This window comes from Pseudophryne corroboree, chromosome 4 (assembly GCF_028390025.1).
Source record: "Pseudophryne corroboree isolate aPseCor3 chromosome 4, aPseCor3.hap2, whole genome shotgun sequence".
Taxonomy (NCBI): Eukaryota; Metazoa; Chordata; class Amphibia; order Anura; family Myobatrachidae; genus Pseudophryne; species Pseudophryne corroboree.
The window spans coordinates 733790977-733806504 of NC_086447.1; the positions used below are offsets into that span (position 1 = coordinate 733790977).

At 46.6% G+C, this 15528-nt stretch overlaps 1 protein-coding gene across 4 annotated transcripts in view; it reads right to left on the reverse strand.

The window, feature by feature from the left end:
* The window catches only part of BUB1 (BUB1 mitotic checkpoint serine/threonine kinase), a 139151-nt gene that overhangs the window by 95204 nt on the left and 28419 nt on the right, over positions 1–15528 (reverse strand). Inside the window, exons 9-12 of one of the 4 annotated variants that reach the window (XM_063918086.1) lie at positions 4425–4561; positions 3552–3736; positions 3419–3471; positions 2827–2961 (exon numbers count right to left, since the gene is read on the reverse strand). In XM_063918086.1, the coding sequence (XP_063774156.1) occupies positions 2827–2961; positions 3419–3471; positions 3552–3736; positions 4425–4561 (510 nt within the window). Of the gene's footprint in view, positions 1–2826; positions 2962–3418; positions 3472–3551; positions 3959–4418; positions 4562–15528 lie in introns of all 4 variants that reach the window. The other 3 variants (XM_063918084.1, XM_063918085.1, XM_063918083.1) reach the window with 3 other exon arrangements.

The following is a 15528-nucleotide window of genomic DNA, read 5'->3' on the forward strand; positions in this document are numbered from 1 at the left end:
ACAGACTTCAGGATAGCCTCCTGTTTTTTATCAACAGGTACCTATTAAAGTGGCCGTATCCTAAGACGGCAGTGCCACCTTTTTTGACAAACGTGTGAGCGCCTTATCCACCCTAGGGGATATCTCCCAGCGTAACTTATCCACCTGGCGGGAAAGGGTACGCCATCAGTAACTTTTTATAAATTACCAGTTTCTTAACGGGGGAACCCACGCTTTCACACACTTCATTTATTCATCTGATGGGGGAACAAAACACTGCCTGTTTTTTCTCCCCAAACCTAAAACACATTTTTTATTGCCGGGATCACGTCACGGATGTTCCTAGTGGATTGTGTATATGTCTCCACCTTGTCGACACTGGAGTCAGACTCCGTGTCGACATCTGTGTCTGCCATCTGAGAGAGCGGGCGTTTTTGAGCCCCTGATGGCCTTTGAGACGCCTGGGCAGGCGCGGGCTGCGAAGCCGGCTGTCCCACAGCTGTTACGTCATCCACCCTTTTATGTAAGGAGTTGACACTGTCGGTTAATACCTTTCACCTATCCATCCACTCTGGTGTCGGCCCCACAGGGGGCGACATCACATATATCGGCCTCTGTTCTGTCACCATATAAGCCTCCTCATTCAACATGTCGACACAGCCGTACCGACACACCGCAGACACACAGGGAATGCTCTAAACGAGGACAGGACCCACAAAAGCCCTTTGGGGGGACAGAGTAAGAGTATGCCAGCACACACCAGAGCGCTATATATATACAGGGACTAACTGAGTTATGTCCCTAATAGCTTTTATATAATATACTGTATACAGTGCCAATTTTAATGCCCCCCCTCTCTTTTCCCTCTTACTGTACTGTAGAATTGCAGGGAAGAGCCAGGGAGCTTCCCTCCAGCCGAGCTGTGAAGGAAAAATGGCGCCAGTGTGCTGAGGAGATAGGCTCCGCCCCTTTTTCGCGGCCTATTCTCCCGTTTTTTATGGAATTCTGGCAGGGGTATTTACCTCATATATAGCCCCTGGGGCCATATATTGAGGTATTTTAGCCAGCCAAGGTGTTTTTATTGCTGCCTCAGGGCGCCCCCCCCAGCGCCCTGCACCCTCAGTGACCGGAGTGTGAAGTGTGTGAGAGGAGCAATGGCGCACAGCTGCAGTGCTGTGCGCTACCTTGGTGAAGACAGAGTCTTCATGCCGCCGATTTTCCGGACCATCTTCTTGCTTCTGGCTCTGTAAGGGGGACGGCGGCGCGGCTCCGGGACCGAACATCAAGGCTGGGCCTGCGGTCGATCCCTCTGGAGCTAATGGTGTCCAGTAGCCTAAGAAGCCCAATCCGGCTGCAAGCAGGCGAGTTCGCTTCTTCTCCCCTTAGTCCCTCGCTGCAGTGAGCCTGTTGCCAGCAGGTCTCACTGAAAATAACAAATTCTAAGACTATAACTTTCTAAGAGCTCAGGAGAGCCCCTAGTGTGCATCCAACCTCGGCCGGGCACGAAATCTAACTGAGGCTTGGAGGAGGGTCATAGTGGGAGGAGCCAGTGCACACCAGGTAGTCTAAGATCTTTCTAGAGTGCCCAGCCTCCTTCGGAGCCCGCTATTCCCCATGGTCCTTACGGAGTTCCCAGCATCCACTAGGACGTTAGAGAAAATAGGGTTCATATATAGACACCCTAGATGCTGTTACCCAAACGCGAGTTTTTAAACTGTTTGACAAAACAAATTGGTGGGCATATCGGTGTATAGATAGGGGGTCTAATAGTTAATGTCTCTGGAAACTGGATGGGTCCAATATGTGAGAGTTGTCCTTTGTACGGTTAACCCGAGCTGTCCTACCCATGGTACTGAGAGTTGTTTCAACTCAACTCTACTAGGTAACCTGCACTATTTATGCACCACCGGATCAGATGATGATTATTGTAAGCACTTAAGCATTGTCAACCCCCCCCCCCCCTCTCTTTTTCCTTTTCTTTCATACTCTTGTTATTTACTTTTGTATTTGTACGGTTATTGTTTTTGTATGTTCCTATTAGAAAATAACCAGTGTGATAGGAGATAAGCATGGTTTTCTTGGATAATCTGTTACTGTTACATGGGGATCAATATGCCTAATGAGATGTTCGGATATTATGTATAAGAGGTAGCGGATTATGATATGCTATTTTCTATGCATTCACGACTCTTCTCTTTCACGGGATGCTGTATTGTTTACCTATGTACATTTTGTGATAATTGTCTCACTGTCTTCTCTGGAAAAAAAATCCAATAAATATATTTGAAAAAAAAAAAAAAAAAAAACCTACAACACTGCTGAACTTAGAAAAGGCCAAAAGCATATAAAAGTCAAATGGCCCTGAAAGCAAAAATAGACCCTAAGTGGCTGATTTAGAGTTGGTTAGTTCATACACACCCTGGGCATCCTTAGTATGCCACACACACACACACACACACACACACACACACACACACACCCTTGGCATCCTTAGGGGTCTATTCATGAAGCAGTGAAAAGAGTGGAGAAACAGACTAGTGGAGAAGTTGCCCATAGCAACCAATCGGCATCTCCCTTACATTTTATAGATTGTACTTGATAAAGGCTTCCTTCAAAGTGGATTGAACACACACACACACACACACACACACACACACACACACACGGGGCATCCTTAGTCTGCTACACACACACCCTGGGCATCCTAAGTCTGTCTCCAGAACTGAAAGAAGCAGTAAGTATCTGAAACCTATGAAAACTCCAAACTCTAAATCAACATCTGAATTTGTTAGCAGACTTTAGTATTCTAGCAGCTGCACATCAGACCCCTCATAAGCCACACCTTACCCAGTGCTTCCCTTGTGTTGACTGTTGGTGAAGGGAGGACTTTTGAGGGCGTTGCTTGCATGAATCCCATTGATGTGTTTGGAGTAACATGAGATGTATTTGCTAAATAACCAGATGAGTTTCCAACTACAGTCACTGCAATGGAGACAAAGAATTTCAGTTAAAACCCATAAAAACCTAGACTGGAAATAAGTGACTAAGGGGGACATGTACTAAGCAGTGATAAAAGTGGAGAAGTGAGCCAGTGGAGAAGTTGCCCATGTCAGCCAATCAGCATTGACGTAACATTTATAATCTGCATACTATAAAAGTATACAGAGCAGCTGATTGGTTGCCATAGGCAACTTCTCCACTGGCTCACTTCTCCACTTTTATCACTACTTAGTACATGTCCCCCTAAATTTATTAACCAACAGAATTGCTGAAGAACCTCTCTCTTCCCACACAAAAACAAACACCCACATTTATATGCATTTAACCATTGTTAAAGTTACCAGGTGCATTTTGCTTACTGGATTATATAGTGGATGGTGATAATAGAGGATATAGTAACAATTGTGTAAACGAAATGTGAGAATATATAGATGATTACCTTCTTTAATCCCAGGTTGTAATTTCACCACATGGCCACTAGAGTTCAGGGCTCTAGAAAAATGAAACACTGTTTGAATTTACCAACAGAAGACAATGTACTTTGTGCCAAGGTAGTAACTTGTTAAACTTACAAAGGTTTGGGGGCATCCGGGAAGGAAGATGCTGATTTCTCCGGCACAGACACTGGTTTGATGAACACATCATTGTGTGACACTATTGGTAGAATGGGCTGGATACGGCATGATTCTGTATCAGGTCTGGGAATCGCTATGGAGTGGGCATGCTGATCCAGTCCCGGGACAGCGAGAGGAGTCACCTGGCGAACAGCGAGAGCAGGTTTGGACTGACTGGTACTCAAGTCAATTTCAAGAGAAGATGAGGACTGCAGCAGAGAAGGAGCAGACATCCCAATAGGAATGTGATCACCAGATGCACTCATATGTGACCGATCCACATCTTGAGCACTTTGTATCAGAAGACCTTGGGTGTCTAGTCCCAATGATGACAACATTTTCAGCTCTGTAGGAATGGCTTGTATCTTTAATTAAAAGATCCGGATTTGTTATGAAATTGCATTACACTTACACAGGGTTTAAATATGTCATATACATCAAAGCACAAATTAATCGAGTTAACTATACATACTGCATAGTTGCAATACAATCAGTTTACATGCAAAGTAAAAACTCCAAGCTGTGTGTAATTTAAGTGTTTCAAGATCTATATGCCTCTTACACCATGATGGCTAAATGCAATCCCACTAAGCAGTTTCTGGATAGGTCTGTTCTATGGCTAGGGATGGGACGGACAGACACCTGAGCAGCTCACCCTAACAATTTTACATATCCAGAAAGTTTAGCAAGCCTGCATCCCATATCACTGTATATTTGGTAGAATGTGGTCCCTGCACCCCATAAAATGATTAGTTACAGTACATTACACAAGAGAAGTTAAAATAACAATAGAATCTTGCAGTATGGTTATTGGATCACACTTACAATTACCTTGTGATCTGGAGCATGCTGACATGCAGCTCCCTGTACATTTAACAGGCTGCTCAGTTGCTCCATCTTCTGCTTTAACATATGTTCATGGAGAGCGGCTTCTTCTTTGACCTTTCTAGCTTTCTTCTCTTCTTCCTCTAATTAAGGATAAACAGAAATTGCATGATATTCCGCACTCCAAAGATGAGATCCTCCCTAACACCATCTGAACCAGTCAGACACTAAGCACTGGTGATGAGGATACAAATTTACTGGTGTAATAAGAGGCGATTTTCTGTTTCATAGTCATTAAACTGAAGTCAGTAGTAGCTCTAATATTATAAATATAATAAGAGTACTACCATGGTGCAGAATCCAAAGTGCGGACTTCTGGAGAGATAAGCTAAACTGTGTAAGCAGGCTTAAGGTGGCCATACACAGGGATCAATACACCAAAATACAGATAGAATATATGTTACGCCACTCAACTTCTATTCGTGTAACTAAAAAAAAAAAAAATGAAAAAACAAATTATTAATTTCCAGGGCAGCTGATGCTCATTGTTGCCACCCAATATCGCCAGGAAGAACAGGCTGCCTCTGTCACACATGCCCAGGAGGCCCTGACTAGGGCTACCAGTAGCAGTTTTCATAGGTAGAAACAGTAACGTTAAGGAACTTATAAAAAAACAAAAAAAAAATATAATAATAAAATTACCCCCCCCCACAAGTTTATTATAATTGGTAATGGAAAGAGCCCACAAACTTCATTTTAATAGTAAAGCATAGTTTCCTTTGTGTAACCATTGCCAATGCCTGCTGCGAGGCTAGTTAATAGGGAAAAGCTCTATGTGTGGTGAAAAGATTTAGGGCTCTTCTTCCCACTCATGAATAGACCCCACAGCGTGACCTACCCAATTGGCTGCACTGCCAAGTGCATACTTCACGTTACAAACTGTCCATACACCTATGCATACGCATGGTCAAGTCAGAAGAAACCATTAAACTCAGGCCAGATGATGGATGGACAGATGGATCACACAGGGAACAAATGGTGGGGACAGAACCTGGGACAAATATTGGGGCATATACAGGATAAATATTTAGCCAAGCAGCTCTAAAATGACCTAATATGAAGGCAAATAAAAAATAAAAAAATTGTATTATCTATTTATTTACTAATAAACTAAAAACATACATTACACATTAATTCTATAATGCAGTATTTACATTCGACAAATATAAAAGGGAAAACATAGGGTTAGGTTGTCCTTAAATAAGCTGTCAATTGAAAAAAAAAATTATATAAAAAAAAATAATAAGATTTTACTTACCGGTAAATCTATTTCTCGTAGTCCGTAGAGGATGCTGGGGACTCCGTAAGGACCATGGGGAATAGACGGGCTCCGCAGGAGATAGGGCACTTTAAGAAAGCTTTGGATTCTGGGTGTGCACTGGCTCCTCCCTCTATGCCCCTCCTCCAGACCTCCGTTAGGGAAACTGTGCCCAGAGGAGATGGACAGTACGAGGAAGGATTTTTGTAAATCTAAGGGCGAGATTCATACCAGCCACACCAATCACACCGTATAACTTGTGATAACTACACAGTTAACAGTATGAACAAACAATATAGTCTCGGCCAAACCGATGAAACTACAACATAACCCTTATGTAAGCAATAACTAAATACAAGTCATGCAGAAGAAGTCCGCACTTGGGACGGGCGCCCAGCATCCTCTACGGACTACGAGAAAGAGATTTACCGGTAAGTAAAATCTTATTTTCTCTAACGTCCTAGAGGATGCTGGGGACTCCGTAAGGACCATGGGGATTATACCGAAGCTCCCAAACGGGCGGGAGAGTGCGGATGACTCCTCAGCACCAATTGAGCAAACAGGAGGTCCTCCTCAGCCAGGGTATCAAACTTATAGAACTTTGCAAAGGTATTTGACCCCGACCAAGTAGCAGCTCGGCACAGCTGTAGTGCAGAGACCCCTCGGGCAGCCGCCCAAGAAGAGCCCACCTTCCTAGTGGAATGGGCCTTGATCGATTTAGGTAACGGCAATCCTGCCGTAGAATGCGCCTGCTGAATCGTGTTACAGATCCAGCGAGCAATAGTCTGCTTAGAAGCAGGGACGCCAACCCTGTTGGGCTGCTTACAGGACAAAACAGTGCTTCTGTTCGTCAGATCCTAGCCGTTCTGGCCACGTAAATTTTCAAAGCCCTGACCACATCAAGGGACTCGGAATCCTCCAAGTCACGCGTAGCCACAGGCACGACAATAGGTTGGTTCATATGAAAGGATGAGACCACCTTAGGCAGGAATTGAGGACGGGTCCGCAATATCGCTCTATCCATATGGAAAATCAGATAGGGGCTTTTAGGTGATAAAGCCGCCAATTCCGCAATTCGCCTAGCCGAAGCCAAGGTTAACAACATGACCACCTTCCAGGTGAGATATTTCAACTCCACCGTCTTAAGTGGTTCAAACCAATGTGACTTAAGGAACCGTAACACCACGTTAAGGTCCCAAGGCGCCACCGGCGGTACAAAAATAAGAATTTACTTACCGATAATTCTATTTCTCGTAGTCCGTAGTGGATGCTGGGGACTCCGTAAGGACCATGGGGAATAGCGGCTCCGCAGGAGACTGGGCACAAAAGTAAAGCTTTAGAACTACCTGGTGTGCACTGGCTCCTCCCCCTATGACCCTCCTCCAAGCCTCAGTTAGGATACTGTGCCCGGACGAGCGTACACAATAAGGAAGGATTTTGAATCCCGGTTAAGACTCATACCAGCCACACCAATCACACCATATAACTTGTGATCTAAACCCAGTTAACAGCATGATAACAGAGGAGCCTCTAGAAAAGATGGCTCACTACAGCAATAACCCGATTTTTTTTGGTAACAATAACTATGTACCAGTATTGCAGACAATCCGCACTTGGGATGGGCGCCCAGCATCCACTACGGACTACGAGAAATAGAATTATCGGTAAGTAAATTCTTATTTTCTCTGACGTCCTAGTGGATGCTGGGGACTCCGTAAGGACCATGGGGATTATACCAAAGCTCCCAAACGGGCAGGAGAGTGCGGATGACTCTGCAGCACCAAATGAGAACTCCAGGTCCTCCTCAGCCAGGGTATCAAATTTGTAGAATTTTACAAACGTATTTGCTCCTGACCAAGTAGCTGCTTGGCAAAGTTGTAAAGCCGAGACCCCTCGGGCAGCCGCCCAAGATGAGCCCACCTTCCTTGTGGAATGGGCTTTTACAGATTTTGTCTGTGGCAGGCCTGCCACAGAATGTGCAAGCTGAATTGTACTACAAATCCAACGAGCAATAGTCTGCTTAGAAGCAGGAGCACCCAGCTTGTTGGGTGCATACAGAATAAACAACGAGTCAGATTTTCTGACTCCAGCCGTCCTGGAAACCTATATTTCCAGGGCCCTGACAACGTCTAGCAACTTGGAGTCCTCCAAGTCCCTAGTAGCCGCAGGCACCACAATAGGTTGATTCAGGTGAAACGCTGAAAACCACCTTAGGGAGAAACTGAGGACAAGTCCTCAATTCCGCCCTGTCCGAATGGAAAATCAGATGAGGGCTTTTACAGGATAAAGCCGCCAATTCTGACATGCACCTGGCCCAGGCCAGGGCCAACAGCATGACCACTTTCCATGTGAGATATTTTAACTCCACATATTTAAGTGGTTCAAACCAATGTGACTTTTGGAACCCAAAAACTACATTTAGATCCCAAGGTGCCACTGGAGGCACAAAAGGAGGCTGTATATACAGTACCCCTTTCACAAACGTCTGAACTTCAGGGACTGAAGCTAGTTCTTTTTGGAAGAAAATTGACAGGGCCGAAATTTGAACCTTAATGGACCCCCATTTCAGGCCCATAGACACTCCTGTTTGCAGGAAACGTAGGAATCGACCTAGTTGAAAATTCCTCCGTCGGGGCCTTACTGGCCTCGCACCACGCAACATATTTTCGCCAAATGCGGTGATAATGTTTTGCGGTTATATCTTTCCTGGCTTTGATCAGGATAGGAATGACTTCATCCGGAATGCCTTTCTCCTTCAGGATCCGGCGTTCAACCGCCATGCCGTCAAACGCAGTCGCGGTAAGTCTTGGAACAGACAGGGTCCTTGCTGGAGCAGGTCCCTTCTTAGAGGTAGAGGCCACGGATCCTTCCGTGAGCATCTCTTGAAGTTCCGGTTACCAAGTCCTTCTTGGCCAATCCGGAGCCCGAATATAGTGCTTACTCCTCTCCATCTTATAATTCTCAGTACCTTGGGTATGAGAGGCAGAGGAGGGAACACATACACTGACTGGTACACCCACTGTGTTACCAGAGCGTCTACAGCTATTGCCGGAGGGTCCCTTGACCCGGAGCAATACTTGTCGAGTTTTATAAACATGTGGAAGACTTCTGGGTGAAGTCCCCACTTGCTGACAGTGCTATCACATGATTTTCCGCCCAGCGAAGAATCCTTGCAGCTTCTGCCATTGCCCTCCTGCTTCTTGTGTCACCCTGTCTGTTTACGTGGGTGACTGCCATGATGTTGTCCGAATGGATCAACTCCGGGTGACCTTGAAGCAGAGGTCTTGCTGAGCTTAGAGCATTGTAAATGGCCCTTAGCTTCAGGATATTTATGTGAAGTGATGTCTCCAGGCTTGACCATAAGCTCTGGAAATTCCTTCCCTGTGTGACTGCTCCCCAGCCTCGCAGGCTGGCATCCGTGGTCACCAGGACCCAGTCCTGAATGTCAAATCTGCGGCCCTCTAGAAGATGAGCACTCTGCAACCACCACAGGAGAGACACCCTTGTGCTTGGTGACAGGGTTATCCGCTGATGCATCTGAAGATGCGACCCGGACCATTTGTCCAGCAGGTCCCACTGGAAAGTTCTTGCGTGTAATCTGCCGAATGGGATTGCTTCGTAGGAAGCCACCATTTTTCCCAGAACCCTTTCATTGATGTACTGAGACTTGGCTCGGTTATAGGAGGTTCCCGACTAGCTCGGATAACTCCCTGACTTTCTCCTCCGGGAGAAACACCTTTTTCTGGACTGTGTCCAGGATCATCCCTAGGAACAGACGACGAGTCGTCGGAATCAGCTGCGATTTTGGAATATTGAGAATCCAATCGTGCTGCCGCAACACTACCTGAGATAGTGCTACACCGACCTCCAACTGTTCCCTGGATCTTACCCTTATCAGGGAATCGTCCAAGTAAGGGATAACTAAAATTCCCTTCCTTCGAAGGAGTATCATCATTTCGGCCATTACCTTGGTAAAGACCCGGGGTGCCGTGGACCATCCATACGGCAGCGTCTGAAACTGATAGTGACAGTTCTGTACCATAAAACTGAGGTACACTTGGTGAGAAGGGTAAATTGGGACATGAAGGTAAGCATCCTTGATGTCCCGAGACATCATGTAGTCCCCTTCTTCCAGGTTCGCAATCACTGCTCTGAGTGACTCAATCTTGAATTTGAACCTCCGTATGTAAGTGTTCAAGATTTTAGATTTAGAATCGGTCTCACCGAGCCGTCCGGCTTCGGTACCACAACAGTGTGGAATAATACCCCGTTCCCTGTTGCAGGAGGAGTACCTTGATTATCACCTGCTGGGAATACAGCTTGTGAATGGCTTCCAAAACAGCCTCCCTGTCAGAAGGAGACATCGGTAAAGCCGACTTTAGGAAACGGCGAGGGGGAGACGTCTCGAATTCCAATTTGTACCCCTGAGATATCACCTGAAGGATCCAGGGGTCTACTTGCGAGTGAGCCCACTGCGCGCTGAAATTCATTGAGACGGGCCCCCACCGTGCCTGATTCTGCTTGTAGAGCCCCAGCGTCATACTGAGGGCTTGGCAGAGGCGGGAGAGGGCTTCTGTTCCTGGGAACTGGCTGATTTCTGCAGCCTTTTTCCTCTCCCTCTGTCACGGGGCAGAAATGAGGAACCTTTTGCCCGCTTGACCACGAAAAGACTGCGCCTGATAATACGGCGTCTTCTTATGTTGAGAGGCGACCTGGGGTACAAACGTGGATTTCCCAGCTGTTGCCGTGGCCACCAGGTCTGAAAGACCGACCCCAAATAACTCCTCCCCTTAATAAGGCAATACTTCCAAATGCCGTTTGGAATCCGCATCACCTGACCACTGTCGTGTCCATAACCCTCTACTGGCAGAAATGGACAACGCACTTAGACTTGATGCCAGTCGGCAAATATTCCGCTGTGCATCACGCATATATAGAAATGCATCTTTTAAATGCTCTATAGGCAATAATATACTGTCCCTATCTAGGGTATCAATATTTTCAGTCAGGGAATCCGACCACGCCAACCCAGCACTGCACATCCAGGCTGAGGCGATTGCTGGTCGCAGTATAACACCAGTATGTGTGTAAATACATTTTAGGATACCCTCCTGCTTTCTATCAGCAGGATCCTTAAGGGCGGCCATCTCAGGAGAGGGTAGAGCCCTTGTTCTTACAAGCGTGTGAGCGCTTTATCCACCCTAGGGGGTGTTTCCCAACGCACCCTAACCTCTGGCGGGAAAGGATATAATGCCAATAACATTTTAGAAATTATCAGTTGTTATCGGGGGAAACCCACGCATCATCACACACCTCATTTAATTTCTCAGATTCAGGAAAACTACAGGTAGTTTTTCCTCACCGAACATAATACAGGTTGAGTATCCCATATCCAAATATTCCAAAATACGGAATATTCCGAAATACGGACTTTTTTGAGTGAGAGTGAAATAGTGAAACCTTTGTTTTTTGATGGCTCAATGTACACAACCTTTGTTTAATACACAAAGTTATTAAAAATATTGTATTAAATGACCTTTAGGCTGTGTGTATAAGGTGTATATGAAACAAATTAATTGTGTGAATGTAGATACACTTTGTTTAATGCGCAAAGTTATAAAAAATATTGGCTAAAATTACCTTCAGGCTGTGTGTATAAGGTGTATATGAAACATAAATGAATTCTGTGCTTAGATTTAGGTCCCATCGCCATGATATCTCATTATGGTATGCAATTATTCCAAAATACGGAAAAATCCGATATCCAAAATACCTCTGGTCCCAAGCATTTTGGATAAGGGATACTCAACCTGTACCCCTTTTTGGTGGTACTCGTATTATCAGAAATGTGTAAAACATTTTTCATTGCCTCAATCATGTAACGTGTGGCCCCACTGGAAGTCACATTTGTCTCTTAACCGTCGACACTGGAGTCAGTATCCGTGTCGGCGTCTATATCTGCCATCTGAGGTAACGGGCGCTTTAGAGCCCCTGACGGCCTATGAGACGTCTGGACAGGCACAAGCTGAGTAGCCGGCTGTCTCATGTCAACCACTGTCTTTTATACAGAGCTGACACTGTCACGTAATTCCTTCCAACAGTTCATCCACTCAGGTGTCGACCCCCTAGGGGGTGACATCACTATTACAGGCAATCTGCTCGGTCTCCACATCATTTTTCTCCTCATACATGTCGACACAAACGTACCGACACACAGCACACACACAGGGAATGCTCTGATAGAGGACAGGACCCCACTAGCCCTTTGGGGAGACAGAGGGAGAGTTTGCCAGCACACACCAGAGCGCTATATATATACACAGGGATAACCTTATAGAAGTGTTTTTCCCCTTATAGCTGCTGTATTTTTAATACTGCGCGTAATTAGTGCCCCCCTCTCCTTTTTAACCCTTTCTGTAGTGTAGTGACTGCAGGGGAGAGCCAGGGAGCTTCCCTCCAACGGAGCTGTGAGGGAAAATGGCGCCAGTGTGCTGAGGAAATAAGGCCGCCGAGAAGGGGGCGGAGCCTATCTCCCGTTTTTTTCCTGTGTATTCTGGCAGGGGTTAAATTCATCCATATAGCCCAGGAGCTATATGTGATGCATTTTTTGCCATCCAAGGTGTTTTTATTGCGTCTCAGGGCGCCCCCCCCCCCAGCGCCCGGCACCCTCAGTGACCGAAGTGTGAAGTGTGCTGAGAGCAATGGCGCACAGCTGCAGTGCTGTGCGCTACCTTGTTGAAGACAGGACGTCTTCTGCCGACGATTTTCCGGACCTCTTCTGTCTTCTGGCTCTGTAAGGGGGCCGGCGGCGCGGCTCTGGGACCTATCCATGGCTGGGCCTGTGATCGGTCCCTCTGGAGCTAATGTCCAGTAGCCTAAGAAGCCCAATCCACTCTGCACGCAGGTGAGTTCGCTTCTTCTCCCCTTAGTCCCTCGATGCAGTGAGCCTGTTGCCAGCAGGTCTCACTGAACATAAAAAACCTAAAACTAAACTTTTCACTAAGCAGCTCAGGAGAGCCACCTAGTGTGCACCCTTCTCGTTCGGGCACAAAAATCTAACTGAGGCTTGGAGGAGGGTCATAGGGGGAGGAGCCAGTGCACACCAGGTAGTTCTAAAGCTTTACTTTTGTGCCCAGTCTCCTGCGGAGCCGCTATTCCCCATGGTCCTTACGGAGTCCCCAGCATCCACTAGGACGTCAGAGAAAGGAGGCTGAATATGCAGTACTCCCTTCACAAACGTTTGTACTTCAGGAAGAGAAGCCAATTCTTTCTGGAAGAAAATGGATAAGGCCGAAATCTGAACCTTTATCGATCCTAATTTCAGGCCCAAATTCACTTCTGTATGAAGGTAGTGAAGCAGACGGCCCAAAAGGAATTCCTCCGTAGGAGCATTCCTGGCCTCACACCAGGAAACACATTTTTGCCATATTCGGTGATAATGTTTCGATGTCACTTCCTTCCTAGCCTTAATTAGGGTAGGAATGACCTCCTCCGGAATACCCTTTTCCGCTAGGATCCTGCGTTCAACCGCCATGCCATCAAACGCAGCCGCGGTAAGTATTGGAACAGACAGGGCCCCTGCTGCAGTAGGTCCTGTCTTAGAGGAATAGGCCACGGATTCTCTGTGAGCATTTCCTGTAGATCTGGATACCGTCCTGAGTGGACCACCACTCTGGAACATTGAGAATTGTTCTCACTCCTCTTCTTCTTATTATCCTCAACACCTTGGGTATGAGAGGAAGAGGAGTAAACACATAGACCGACTGGAACACCCACGGTGTCACTAGAGCATCCACAGCTACTGCCTGAGGGTCTCTTGACCTGGCGCAATAACTCTGCGGCTTTGTGTTGAGGCGGGACACCATCATGTCTATCAGTGGCAGTCTCCACCGAATTGCAATCTGTGCTAAGACTTCCTGATGAAGTCCCCACTCTCCAGGACATAGGTCGTGTCCGCTGAGGAAGTCTGCTTCCCAGTCGTCCACTCCCGGAATGAACACTGCTGACAGTGCGCTTACATGATTCTCCGCCCAGCGAAGAATTCTGGTGGCTTCCGCCATCACCACTCTGCTCCTTGTGCCGCCTTGGCGGTTTACATGAGCTACTGCGGTGACGTTGTCTGACTGGATCAGAACCGGTTGGTCGCGAAGTAGGGTCTCCGCCTGACGTAGGGCATTGTATATGGCCCTTAGTTCAAAGATGTGAAGACAAGTCTCTTGACTTGACCAAAAACCTTGGAAATTTTATTTTTCCCTGTGTGACTGCTCCCCAACCTCAGAGGCTCACGTCCGTGGTCACCAGGATCCAGTCCTGAATGCCGAACCTGCGGCCCTATAGAAGGTGAGCACCCTGCAGCCACCACAGGAGAGATACCTTGGCCCTGGGGGAGAGGGTGATCAACTGATGAATCTGTAGATGTGACCCGGACCACTTGCCCAGTAGGTCCCATTTGAAGTCCTCGCATGGAACCTGCCGAAGGGAATGATTTTCCCCGGAGTCGGGTGCAGTGATGCCCCGACACCTGTCTTGGTTTCAATAAGTTCCTGACCAGAGTCATGAGTTCCTGGGCCTTCTCTATCTGAAGGTAAACCCCTTTCTGGTCCGTATCCAGAATCATACCCAAGAAGGGCAGACTAGTCATAGGAACCAACTGTGACTTCGGGATATTGAGAATCCAGCCGTGTTGCTGCGACACCTTCAGCGAAAGTGACACGCTGTTCAACAACTGCTCTTTTGATCTCGCCCTTATAGGAGATCGTCCAGGTATGGGATAACTGACTCCTTGCTTGCGTAGGAGCACCATCATTTCCGCCAATTACCCTGAAATTGGTAATGACAATACTGTACCGCAATTCTCAGGTACGCCTGATGGGGTGGATAAATGGGAACATGAAGGTATGCAGCCTTTAATGTCTAGATACACCATCAAATCCCTGCTTTTCAGGCTGGCCATGATCGCTCTGAGCGATTCCACTTTAAATTTGAACCATTTCCAGTATAGGTTCAGAGATTTTAATTTTAAATAGGTCTGACCGAACCGTACGAATTCGGGACTACAGCCAAGGTTGAGTAATATCCCCTTCCTTGTTGCAGGAGGGGAACCTTGAGCACCACCTGTTGGAGATACAATATAATCTCCCCTTCTGGGGGAGAAGCCGGTAGGTCCGATAAGGAAAACAGGCGAGGAGGCACCTTTCGAATTCCTTTGTAATCCTGAGAACAATTTTTATTGCCCCGTGATCCACCTGTGAGTGAACTCAGATGTGGCTGAAGAGTCGAAGACGTGCTCCCCCTGGGGCGGACTCCCTTAGCGGAGCTCCCGCGTCATGCAGTGGATGTAGTAGAGGCGGGGGAGGACTTCTGTTCCTGGGAACTAGCTGTGCTCCGTGCCCTTACCTCTGGTAAGAAAGGACGCTCCTCATACTTTCTTGCTATTCTGCGACCGAAAGGACTGCATTTGATAATGTCGTGCTTTCTTAGTCTGTGAGGGAATATAAGGCAAAAGATCAGAATTACCAGCTATAGCTGTGGAGACCAGGTCCGAGAGCCCTTCTCCACACAATTCCTCAGCCTTGTAAGGTAAACCCTCCATATGCCTCTTTTAGTCGGCATCACCTGTCCATTGCATGTTCCACAGGACACGTCTAGGAGAAATCTACATAGCGTTGACTCTAGAACCCAGTAGACTAACGTCTCTATGGGCATGTCTAATATATATATATATATATATATCTATATCTATCTATATATCAACATCTTTTACACATATATATATATATATATATATATATA